Source organism: Typopeltis vanoorti, chromosome 17, assembly GCF_054136105.1.
Source record: "Typopeltis vanoorti isolate ZY-2024b chromosome 17, IOZ_Tvanoo_1.0, whole genome shotgun sequence".
Taxonomy (NCBI): domain Eukaryota; kingdom Metazoa; phylum Arthropoda; class Arachnida; order Uropygi; family Thelyphonidae; genus Typopeltis; species Typopeltis vanoorti.
In genome coordinates, this window is record NC_143565.1 from 1,436,198 (window position 1) to 1,449,116 (window position 12,919).

Consider the following 12,919-nt stretch of genomic DNA (forward strand, 5'->3'; position numbering starts at 1 on the left):
CACCATTATAGTACACAGCCTTATACTTCTGAACTCCATAATGCAACACCTTGAACTGATTAATATTAAAACTATAACCACACTCTTTTGTTCATATCAAAAGTCTATTCAAATCTTCATGAATGGAATTAACATTGGCAGTGCTAATAATAATTCTAACTTTGCATCATCAGCAAGCAATTGCATTTGCATCCCAGTCAGATCCACATTTACAAACCAGTTAAACAGCAGCAGCAGTCCAAGAACAGAGCCTTGGGGCATGCCACTGGTCACCCCCCCCTCAGAAGTGTCCCGGATATAAGGAATGGGGCACTTCTGAAAAGCTAACAAAAATTTTTAAAACATATGACCTAACTACCTGCTACAAACCATATAAGAAATTAGCATCCCTTATCTGCTCTGTCAAAGACCAGCCACTTCCCCTAGACCTACCTGGAGTATACTAGGTCCCTTGTAGCAGTAAACTGTCCTACTACTGCCAAACAGGCAGGACAGCTAATATCAGGATATCTGAACGCAAAGACTACATCTGGTTTCACCAATACAGCCACTCACGACTTACTGACCATGCACTAGATAGCCACCACAGAATATGCTGGAAGAAAGCCACTTTACTACACCGCAGCAAATATAAATATGAAAGATTATCCGTAGAATCAGCCTCAGCTCTAAAAAACTACCTAAACCTCAACAAATTTGGGTGTATGAGACTGCCCTAAATTTGGAAAGCTTGCCCAACAACCAAGACAACACTATTTAGCCTGCTAGGAAGCACCTCTAGGACTCTAGGACCAACTTCAGTTGCCTTCTTCAGTCTCATTTGCTCGTTGTTAGTGCCTGCATGCACATATCATAGTTTTATGTTCCCAGAAGATGGCAATGTAACATTGCCGAAATATAGGAAGTATTGATGAAAGTTTTTTAATTAATATTTTAGTATATGTTATCATTTCCTGAAAAAAATTAAAGTCATGTAACCAATGCATAAGTCTATCTACAAGAATCACCAAAACTCAGTCCTGTAAGATCTCTCACAAGCTCACATCCTTCCTTCTTACCTTCAGTAATACCGAGATATCCAAACACGATCAGATTTGTCTACTTGGAATGACCTGCCCCCTCCAATCTTTCTTGGTATACTTTTTTGCACAAGATGCTACTTCATTACTTTGCAGCTGACAGGCACTAACTAACTAACACTTAGGCACTAACTCTACAAATTCCAAATCTGCCCAACCATGGAATACTGCATCCATATTCAGGATGGTGCAAGAAAATCCTCTCTAAGATTGTTGGATTCTATCCAGAAAGGGGCGGGGGGGGCAATCCAGCTAATTAATGATCCCTCTCACAAACCCACTTCAATCGCCCTCTCACAAATGCTCAGTTTCTACCTGGTGCTCTGCTGAATTGGCCAATATTATTCCTTCACTCTCCTCCAAAATCACTAAAATAAGAGCAACTGCCAACCAACACCCTTTTACAGTCCATCTTGAAACTCACTGAACCAACTTCACTGCCTCCTCATTCATCCCATCTACTTCTGTCCTTTCGAACGGTCTCTACACTCCTTGTTCCCCAAAGATTACAACTCTTAGCTGTTAAAACAAAATGTGAACAGATTCCTCCTTTCTTCTATTCCTCTTGCCCACACATGACACTGATGGGCTATAGGTCTTCTGGCCTTTCATGTGTAAATCAGATATATATAAAAATAAATAAAAAAATAAACTAAAAAATTTTAAGTATGTGCACATAAAATTTTTAAGTGTGTGTATGTGCACTCGAGAAAGTGTTGCTAGATTGAACTGAAGTATGTGATGTAAGCAAGAGATCAGAAGTAAGAGATGACAAGAAAGATCAGGAGAGTGGTATTGAAGAGGCAGAAGTGCTTGGCAGTGGAAACAATAGTAGTGTGAGAGATGAAGAGAAAGAACGTGAAAGCAAGAGGAACAGAGAAACAGGGAGATCCCGAGTGAACATAGCACAGAGAGAGTGGATGTTGAAAGTAGCAGTGAATGTGTGAATGGAGATGGAGTATATTGCAATGCGGCTGGGGAAGTTGGGACTAAATGGATATATGTGGTAAGCTGTAATAATGGTGATTGGGCAAGAGCAGGTTTGATGAGGAAATCACAACCAACAAGTGGCATAGATAGGACTGGTTACAGACCTAAAAATGAACTGGTGTGCTTGTTTACAAATACTAGAAGTGTTAGAAATAAGGGAGATGAAATGGTATCACTGAATGAGTTTATTCATCCCAAAATCATTGGAATAAGTGAAACATTGTTGAATGAAGATGATATCTTAATGGGAATGGAAATGGAAGAGCACAATATTTTTCGTGAGGATAGAAAGGAAAAGAAGGGAGGAGGAGGATTGCTGCTAATGATAGCAGTGTAACTATGTCTACATAAGGTTGACATGAAAAAGGTAAATTGCGGCAATGGTTATGAGGCAGTGGTTGACAGCAAGACATATTTAGTTGCTAAAGACCAGGGAATGTACAGGGGGGGTGGTGATGAAGAAATATATAAGCAACTTGGACTAGCAAAAAAAGGAAGGGTAATTATTATGGGTGATTTTAATTATGGTGGTATACATTGGAACAAAGAGATAGCATTTAGGAATAAGGAAAATTAATTTCTCAAGTTCTTGAGAGATAACTATCTCAGGCAGTGTAAAGAAGGGCAAATGAGGATTGAGAGTTTTATATCTGATCATTTCATCACAGGATGTAATAATGAATGGAGTTCGCACTTTCTTATGGTTGGTGAGAGTGATCATGAAGTGATCATGTGGGTTGTGACAAGCTGATGCAGACTTCTGAGAGGAAATAATATATATGGAAATAAAAGGCTGGTGATTATGAAAAGCTTAGGAGACCACTTGGAGCTATAGTATGGAATGAGAAGTTTAGTTGTAAGGAAATAAATTCCGCTTGGAAACTGACAAAAAAATACATAACAATATCAATGTATGAATGTAGTCCGCGCGGTTAGCCCAGTGGCTATGCGTTTCGCAACCATATGCCTGGGGAAGGAGTGTCCTAGGCTCGATTCCTGTCGGTGACGTAAGAAGCTGAAAGATCTTCCTCGGCCATAGCCAAGTTTTATTTTTAGAGTAGCAACTGAAAATGCTAGAACAATGGTTTGAAGTTCAAAATTTTAAACTATTTTAAATTAGTACCAATTAGAAGAATGAATGAATGATGGCATTTTTAATAAAAATCAAACGAGAAATTTTTTATTATTTTTTAGTTATAAAAATAAAAGTTGTTCTTACCTCAAAAATTTCAAAGCCAGCAATATCTAGTATGCCAATGAAAGATGCTCCTTGTTTTTTTGTTCGATCAAGAGAGCGATTTATTCGAGTAACTAGCCATCGAAACATGCGCTCATAACATGCTTTAGCAATTGCTTCCACTGAAAACTCTGCCTAGGAATTATATTAAAATAGTAACGAGCATAGATATATATTTCAAATTTTTTCCAGAAAATAAAAATTAATATTTCATCTTGGGTCGCATAAGAATTTTAACAACAATGAACAAATATTTTAAAAACTGTACATAAGTTCAGAACAACATTTTTTAAAGAATGTATGTAAATGTTTTTATGCATAGAAAACAATATTATTATCATTATTATCTTCAGACCTCCATGGCATCAAATACTCATCATGGGAGATCCTTCATCCACACACATGCAGCTCATCATACTGTGGCTTACATACATTCACATTCTCTGCAGTTACCACACTATCAGGCAATGCATTCCAATCATTCCATGCAAAAATCCTTTTGGATGGAATGATTGGAATGCATTTCCTTCTCATTTCTCATTTCCTTGCTCACACCTTCATTATACAGCTTCCAAGAATGAACTCATGCTTTCATACCGTCTTCAACATATCCATGAAAAAGCCCTTCAATGTTAATCTAAAAATCGCTTATCAATTGATATGTCTCTATCACATCCTTCCTCTCCTTCTCTTCCCCCATCCATTAGATTTTGTTAACTCCATTTTCTCAACCTTCCTTCATATTCAAAATTCCAGAGACCAGAAACTACCTTAGTCAATTGCCTCTGGACCCTTTCTATTATTTCTCTTTTGAAAACCAGTGAGTAAATCTATGCAGCAATCCATATGTTGCTTAATCAAGGTATTATACAATGGATCCATAATTTGCTTATGTCTACAAGTCAATGTCCTCCACATCATCGCCAGAATTTATTCAGCGGTCCTAATAGTTATAGCAATGTGCCCTGCAAATTTTAGGTCCCCATCCACCATAACTCCCAATCTCTTATTTTCTCCACTTCCTTCAATATATCCCGTCCAACTGTATACTCTGCATTGCATCTCTGACTTACAAATGAGAGTCTGACAGAGGACAACAAGAGCCTTGGAAACATAAAGGTGTCAGAGAAAAAAGATAAGTATAAATATAAATTATTAGAGGTATTTGTTCTAAATTTATAAGAACTTTTGTCTGGTCAGATCATAATTGGTAGTGGACAGTTTTCATTTTAAGATTTTTGTTGTTTAGAGTATACTTCTTAATATATCTAACATGCAAAAAAGAGATTAGGAGACTGGAAAAGCTAACTAATATGAAGCAAACAAGAGGGCTGGGGAAGAGAGAGTTATGGAAATGATAGAAGGAGACAGAATGGGAGAACCAGAGAATGAGATGGATTTTGAGGAAGGCAATATAGTGCAGGAGCTAGGGATTGAGAGATAACAGGAACAATAGGAACTGACTATGGCAATTAAACAAGGTGAAAAAGTGGATGAGATGATTGTGATGGTGGGCACAAATGACCTGAGAGGTAGTGTAAATTAGACAGCAAGAGATTTGAGGTTTATGTTTGAGATTATACACAGAAGAGTGTGAGAAGGAAAACAGTAAGCATGTTTCCTAGATATGATAATGCAGAGTTCATGAAAAGAGCAGCAATAATGAATGGCATGATAGCAAAAATATGCCAATAGAGAGAGACACGTTATGTGGATGCTTCAAGCATATCTGAGGACAGAAGAGAGCCACATGCAAGAGACAGACTGCATTTGAATGAGGAATGACACAGGCACCTGGAGAGAACATTGATATTGGAGTAAGTGAGAGTTTTAGTGCAGAAAAACTAGAGTTGTCAGGATGGATGGATGAAAGCAGGAGTGACCCTCTTGTAGAAATAGACACTGGGAAGATGGGGGAATATATATGCATTATGTTTGATCATACAATCAGGAATAAAGGAGATGACTTAGTGGCACTGATAGACTCAGCCGGTCCAAAAATTATTGCAACCTGTCAAACAGGGTTGACAGAAGATGATGTACTGACAGGAATATAAGAAGAAGGATACAGGATATATCCACAGGATAAGAAGGACAAATGCAGTGGTAGCATATTGCTTATGATATGTGATGCACTGTGTCCTCTTAGAGTGGACATATTATTATTATTGCAGGACACTTCCAAGGAGTCATCGAGAGAGATCACTCTACTCTACAACTTTCCATCTCCACCATTTAATCCACCAACTATGCAGAACCACTACTACCATCATCATCTACTGCCCACTACCATCACCACTAGTAATTTTTGTTGTAAATTGTATGTGTACTCAAGATGAATTTGTCTGTATGCAGGATGAAAAACCTGAGTTTCCAGGAGGGAAAACCTGGCTACCTCCATATGAGATTGGCTAACTCACTTTTAATTGAAAAAAAAAACCCATTCCTCTTGTCATGATAAAAAATCAAATTTAGGCCTTTTCCAACCAAAGAGTACAATATAGAGTGAAGCAGGGGTGGAAAAGACAGGATATTTACTGGAGTGCTATAAGCCAGGAAACATACACCCTCTGTCCAAAAAGAAACCGAACTTTTGATAGAAAATAAAACACAGGCCAATTATAATTATTCAATTCATTTATTTCAATCAATATACTCTCCCTCAGTTTTGATACAGCATTTGGCATGGTCAATTAATTTGTTAAAGAGTTTTTTATATTAGTTTTTGGGATACTGTTGAGGGTTGTGGTTACTGCCACTTGAATGTTTTCGATGGTGTCATATCACTTTCCTTTCATTGGCAAATGAAGTCAGGGGAAGAGAAAGAAGTCACAGGGTGCTAAATCAGGTGAATATGGGAAGTTATCCAACACACAAACTTGGTTTTTGCTCAAAAACTGTCTTAATGTTCAAACAATGAGATGGTGCATTATCGTGCAAAAGTGACCAGCTGCCTGCATTGCAATATTCATGCAGTACGTGATGAATTTTTGCTATCAATCGCTTTAAAACTTCGAAATAAAACTCACCATTGACCATTTGGCCAGGCGGAACGAATTCTTTGTGGATAATGGCCTTGGAATCAGCATTGTCTTTACTTGTGACTTGTCCAAGCGACTTTTCGGATGCCCCTCTTCTGGTGGACTCCACTCAGCATTCTGGTGCTTTGTTTCAGGCTCATACTCAAAACACCATGTTTCGTCACCAGTAACGATCGTTTCAAGGAAGTTTGAGTCCTTATGAGCAGTTTTAATGAGGTCCTTGCAGTGTTCAATTCAATACATTTTTTGGTCATCGGTCAACTTGTGGGGAACAAATCGCGAATTCAATTTACGAAGGCCCAAACTCTCAGTCAAAGTGCTGCGCACAGTCGATTTTGGAATCCCAATTCATCTTCAATCAATTTCACGGACTATTTCGGGTTTTCTTTGATGAAATCATGCACTTTTTTTTTAATGTTAACTTCGCTCAGTCCAGTTTTTGGATAGCCCGGCTTTTCGTCGTCCTCAAGCATCTCAAAACCACTTTGAAATCACTTAAACCACTCATAAACTTGAGTATGGGATAAGCATTCACCACAGTATGCTTTTTGAAGCATTTGATGTGTTTCGGTAAAACTTTTACCAAGTTTAACACAAAAGTCAATCGCAGCTCTCTGTTTGAAACTCATTTTCCAACTGTTCGTTAAAATACACTGCCACTCTTGGCACTATAACTCGGCTTCTAATGAAACAAAAGTCATACACAGTTGACACAACACTAATGAAGGTTGCCACTTTTGACAACGAAAAGATACAACAGGTGGCGCCAATAATTTCTTCTATTTTTGAAAAGTTCAGTTTCTTTTTGGACAGAGGGTGTAGAGGGTGAAAAGCAGGAAATGTTTAGACAGTTAAGCTTGGCAAGTGCGAAAAGAATGATTATTATGGGAGATTTTAACTACAGCAGTATAAACTGGGAAGAGGAAACTGCATGTAGTAGTGCTAAGGGAAAGGAATTTCTGGAATTCTTGAGAGACAAATGTCTTAGTCAACACGTAAAAGGAACATGAGGATCAAGAGTTTTGGATATGACCACAGCAGAAGATCTGATTATAACTGAAATTACATCCTTGACACTGGCTGGAGACAATGACCCTGTAGTCTTGACTAAGAGGATGAACAGACATGCAGAAGCATCTAGGAGAAAGGAATTTATGTAGAATAAGGAAGGTGATTATAGTTATCTTAGAAATTGGCTTAGGGTAGTTCTGCGCATGGAAGAATTGGAAAGATGAGATATCACCAGTGCATGGGTACTAGTGAAGAAATATTTATTAGCAGTAATGGCAAGTTGTATACTTGAAGTGAAAAAGAGAACATGATTTGGTGTAAAATGGAATACAAATGATATCAAATGGGAACTGCAGATGAAGAGAGGGGTATGGAAGAAGTATAAGGAGAGGGAGTTAGGAGCAGATGCCTGAAGAGTGAAGAATATAAGATTCAGGAAAGGAAAGTGGCTAAAAATTGTGAAAGGCAGGCAAAACAGAATATGAGAAGAGATTCGCTCTGAAATGCAAAGAAAGCCCAAAGGAATTCTTACACTATGTGGCCAACAGAAGGAGAAATGATTGTGGAAGAATAACACTATAACACAAAGATTGGAGTAGAATAACTGATGCAGAAAACATAATGGAGATGTTTATTGAACGCTTTATTGGGATATTTCATCCTGGAAAAGTAGGTTTTAGTAATAGAAGGATGAGGAAGGTTCAAGGTTTAGATGTGCAATAGGAGAGTGTATTTCAAATAGTGAGTACTTTGGATGTCGATAAAGCAATGCGACTGGATGGGATTTTGCCATAGGTTTTGAGGAATGTGCTAATGAACTGACAGCTCCATCAACTTGGCTTTTCAACAAGTCTGTCTTTCCTGAAAGGTAGCAAGATGTGGAAGGAGGGTAAGATAATGCCATTGGATAAGGGTGGTAGAATAGAAGTTTCAAGCTACAGACCAGTTTGTATTTCTTCTGTAGCTGTTCAAATTAAGGAGAAATCACTCACAGATCGTATAAAGCATTGGACAGATGAGAGTAATGTTATTTATGAGAATCAGCATGGATTTGTTAAGGGGTGCTCTTGTTTTAGTAATCGAATTGCCTTTTATAATAAAGTAACTAGTTGATGATCAGGAAGGCATGCATTGGCCTTTGGATTTTACAAAGGAATTTGACAAGGTGCCACATGATAAGTTCAGATTTGAGTTACAGTATATGGGTCTGGATATCAGGTTAGTGAACTGGAATGGGGACTGGCTGTCTCTTGATATCAGAGTTGTGTACAAAGAAGCAGAAGGTTACAAGAGGAATCCCTAAAGACTCAGTATTCGCATCTCATATTATTTAACCTTTATATCAGTGATGATGTTATCAATGGATTTCATGGATATTATTATTGTTATCAACAGACCTCTAGAGACTCATCATGGGAAGTCTCACTCTCATATGCATAGCTCATCATACCTCAACTTAAATGCATTCACTAACCCTGCACTCATCACACTCTCAAGCAATGAATTCCAATCACCTACCACTCTCCATGCAAAAAATCTACTCCTAACCCCCTCGCTCACACCTACCTTATACAGCTTTGAGGGACAGCCTCTAATTCTCCCCCTGTCTACAGATATTCCATGGAAAATCTCATCCATGTTAATCTGGTAATTACTCCTATTCAGTTGTTAGAAGATGATGAAGTGAGAGAGATTTATTAGTAACAGTGCTGATGTAATGGCCTTTTAAGAGGATTTCAATAAGCTGGACAGATGGGCAAATGAATGGATGTATCAGTTTAATTCAACTGAACTTTGGGTACTTGATGGGAGGAAGTGGGGGAAGGCAAGGAATCTTGGGGTGATGATTGATAGAAACTTAAAGTTCAGGGGACATGTTGCAAAAGTGGTAAAGGTAGCCCAGAATATTTGTTGCAATACTGAGAAGGAAGTTTACCAACAGAGATAGAAGAGATTTGATTCCATTGTATGAAGCTCTGATCAGACTACACCTGGACAATTGTGCTTAGATTTGGTCTCCAGGATTTGAATGAGATAAATTAACATTGGAAATAGTACAGAGGCAGATAACAAAACTGATATCAGGACTGTACATGTTAGGTATGAGAGGATATTGAGAGAATGTGGACTGCAGAGTTTTCTAGATAGAATTAGAGGTGATATAATTGAGACATTTAAACTGTTGAGAGGTGGTTACAGGGTTGACACTGGGGAGTTCTTTTTCATGGTAGAACCAGAAGGAGGACCAAGAACAAGAGATAATCCCTGGAAGTTACAAATAGAGGTGGTGAGTAAGAGGGTGCAAAAAGCAGAGCACAAACATGGAATGAGGTTAAGAAATGGTATGATAGACATTGTGTTGTTTAAGATTACTTTTTTTTGCTTTGTTGCTTAAGGTGGGTCTCCAACAATGGGTCGTGTGACTCTGTGGAGGTCCTGAATAATAAATTTTATAACAAATTTTTCAACAGTGAATGTAGAATTTCGATCGTAAAGTAATATCTCTTCTACTCCTGATATCTCTTCCCAACTTTTCCATATCTGCAAACTACTGAATATCCCAATTCAAACTTTCCCCAATATCATTAATATACAAGTTAAACAGTAATGGCCCTAAAACAGACCCTTGAGACACACCACTAGTTGCTTTCTCATACACAACTTGATAAGACCTATCAGATAATCAATCTCCAATCCACTGCACTAATCTATTATCCAACCTCATCCATTCTAATTTATCTGTCAACTATTATGTAACAATCTATCAGAAGTGTTTGTAAAATCAAAGTTTACTCCTTTGTATCCATATCCCTTGTCCAATGCACCTATTTACCTTATTGTAATAAGTAAGTAGATTAATAAAACACGATCTTCCTTTAGCAAATCTGTACCATTCATCAAAGAATATGCCACTATTGTGAACCAAATTCTGGATTTTGGTCCTCACCATCTCTCCAACACTTTAACTACAAGACTTGATACACAGAGTGGCCAATAATTTGAAGTTAAATTCTGTTATTTTCCTTTCAAAGCAGTACATCCTTATGTTTATCACTCCTTTGGAACTTGGCCTAATGTAAGACTCATTAAACGTGTATGTTGAGATAGATCTATACTGCCTTGCACATTCCCTCAAAACATAGTATATCATCAAGTCCCACAGCCTTATTATTAACATGAAGTTTACTCAATTAACTATATATCGCCTGCTCACTCACACTTATTCTCCCCTCCTCCACTTTCACTGCACTCAAATTCTGTATGATATCTCATTCACAAGGATGAAATACCTTCATGAAGTGCTCATCCACAGTGGTTATTCTTTTACCATTTTCACCAACAAGTATCATTTCCTTCCATAATCATTCTTTCTTCTGATAGCTACATGTTGAAAGAACTCCCTAGAGGTTTCTTTTTGGGGGGGGGGGGGGAGCTTCATCTGCTAACTGCTGCTAATATGCACTTTCACAACCCTTACCAAGTGAGCCTGGTTCCTTGCCTGTTCTTTGTAATCCACATGCTGCTAATTGCTCATACTACTGACTATTACTAGATAGTTCTTGAATAGCACCCAAGCAGCACTGATCTTATTTTTAACAACTCCTCATTCCATAATGCAGCTGCAGTCTGTTTTCTGAGCTTTTCATAAGTAAGCACTAGCCTTGTAGTTCTACATTTATAGCTGATTACCACCAAGATAATTAGTTTATGGTCACTCTCATCAACCAGACTGAGCTGCAACATCTCATTTATAATAACATCCTCTGATGAGTGGATCAAAGTTCTGAAGTTTTTGTACTTCAAAAACTTCAGAAATTCATTCACTTGAGAAGTAAAGAAATTACTTGCTTTACTTCAGGATGCTACTTGTCATCTCACTTAATATATTCCATAATTAAAATCAACCATAACAATCACCCCTTTCCTATATTGTTGGCTAATTTGCTTATACTTTTCATTATCACTGCCCTCCACATTATCAGGTGTATAGCAACATCCAACCTTATTTTTCTTATGCCATTTATTTTCTGTAATGTGAAAACTTCCTCTACTTCTTCTCTCTCTTCTAAAACCATTTTAGACCATAGGAACATATGTGAGGTCTCATTGTGCAATTTCCAATTTTGAAATTTGCTGAAATAACTCTACTTGAAAATGCCTGTAATTCAAAAAATTATTTTTATGTTTAAGGGCTGGATGCTATGGCTGTTACTTCTTTTTCTGTTCAGTGTTGCCGAAATGTAATATTTTTATTTATTTAGAAGCCTGTCACTTCTTTTTGTCTTCTTTGTCTGACATAATATTTCTGTAATTCCTATGCTACCGTGCCTCTTTTCCATTGGTACTTGTTATGCTGGTGGTTCCAATCTTTATTGCTGTTTTGAGGTTGTTACAGCAGCAGAGTTTTGTCTGCTCATCCAGGTTCTCTAGTGAGAACCATTATGACCTTAGATAAAATGTCATTTGATCATGTTACACAGTGTTTGCCTATGGTTTATACAAAAGCATAAACCATAAACAAATTAGAATTTAATTATTAATAATTTCATTGCCTAAGTTGTTCTGAATTCCCAGTGCATCCTCATCCATTCAGCTTACAACATGGATACCTAATCACAGAGTGTACTGTGAGAAATTAACCATTGGAAACAGGGTCAGAAACCCTAGTTGCTTATTATTTTTATTTATTTATTTTGATTCTGACCAAATGACAAAAATGTAACTGACATATCAGAGGCAAATTTTCAGTCATTTGTGGAACTTCAGAGCTTGTGTTGCATAGGATTCCATAAATAAGTTAGCCAGTTACAAGAAATGTGATGATGATAGTGACAATTTTGAATCAATCAATCATTATGACACTCATAAAAAAGCTGGTTGTGGTATTGCGATAGGATTAGCTCCTTAGGGAAAATTTGCATGATAATACATCAAAGATATCAAGAAGAAAAGAAAGCTGACGTCAGGCCTCGCTTCCCACATGACACTGAAGATCACTGTGGCAGCGATAAAATGTGTTGGTACTCTGCCTAAAGCAGTCCCATTAGGAAGTTCAGGGAGTCCTCTAAAATGCTTCAGCTCTTTCTCAAAAAAAAAAAAAAAAACTATGAAAAATGAACATTATGCTTTTCATCTAAACAATACCACATGTAAATGACATAATATACATGTAAATATTTGATTGTTTGGACATCTCCACAGAATGTCCTTTCAAAACGTCTTCTTTGTTGTTCTACCTTTTGTTCTACCTCTTGATTGTCTTCCTCCAATGATTCTATTGAATCATTGGAGGAAGACAATCAAGAGGTAGACAAAGCAATGCCAGCCTGGTTGGCTGAGTGGTTAGCATATCCACTCTCCAGCCAAAAGGCTGTGGGTACGAATCCTGCTGTTGCGATGGATGTTTGTGACTGTCTGTGAAAATACTAGTGGTGGAGGTGGGCGGAAGATGGTGTTGGTGTAGATGATGATTGTAGTTGCTGTTCATTATAGTTAGTGAACTGAGAGTGGAGAAAGAGCTGTAGAGTAGGTGCCCTCTCTCGATGACTCTCTGGACTACC

General features: G+C 37.6%; 1 protein-coding gene across 1 annotated transcript in view; it reads right to left on the minus strand.

Moving 5' to 3' along the window:
• Nucleotides 1-12,919, minus strand: part of LOC150097089 (myosin-14-like) — a 1,147,103-nt gene that overhangs the window by 767,316 nt on the left and 366,868 nt on the right. The window contains exon 11 of the mRNA XM_090407039.1: nucleotides 3,289-3,441. Within this exon, the coding sequence (XP_090263165.1) occupies nucleotides 3,289-3,441 (153 nt within the window). The remainder of the gene's footprint in view (nucleotides 1-3,288; nucleotides 3,442-12,919) is intronic.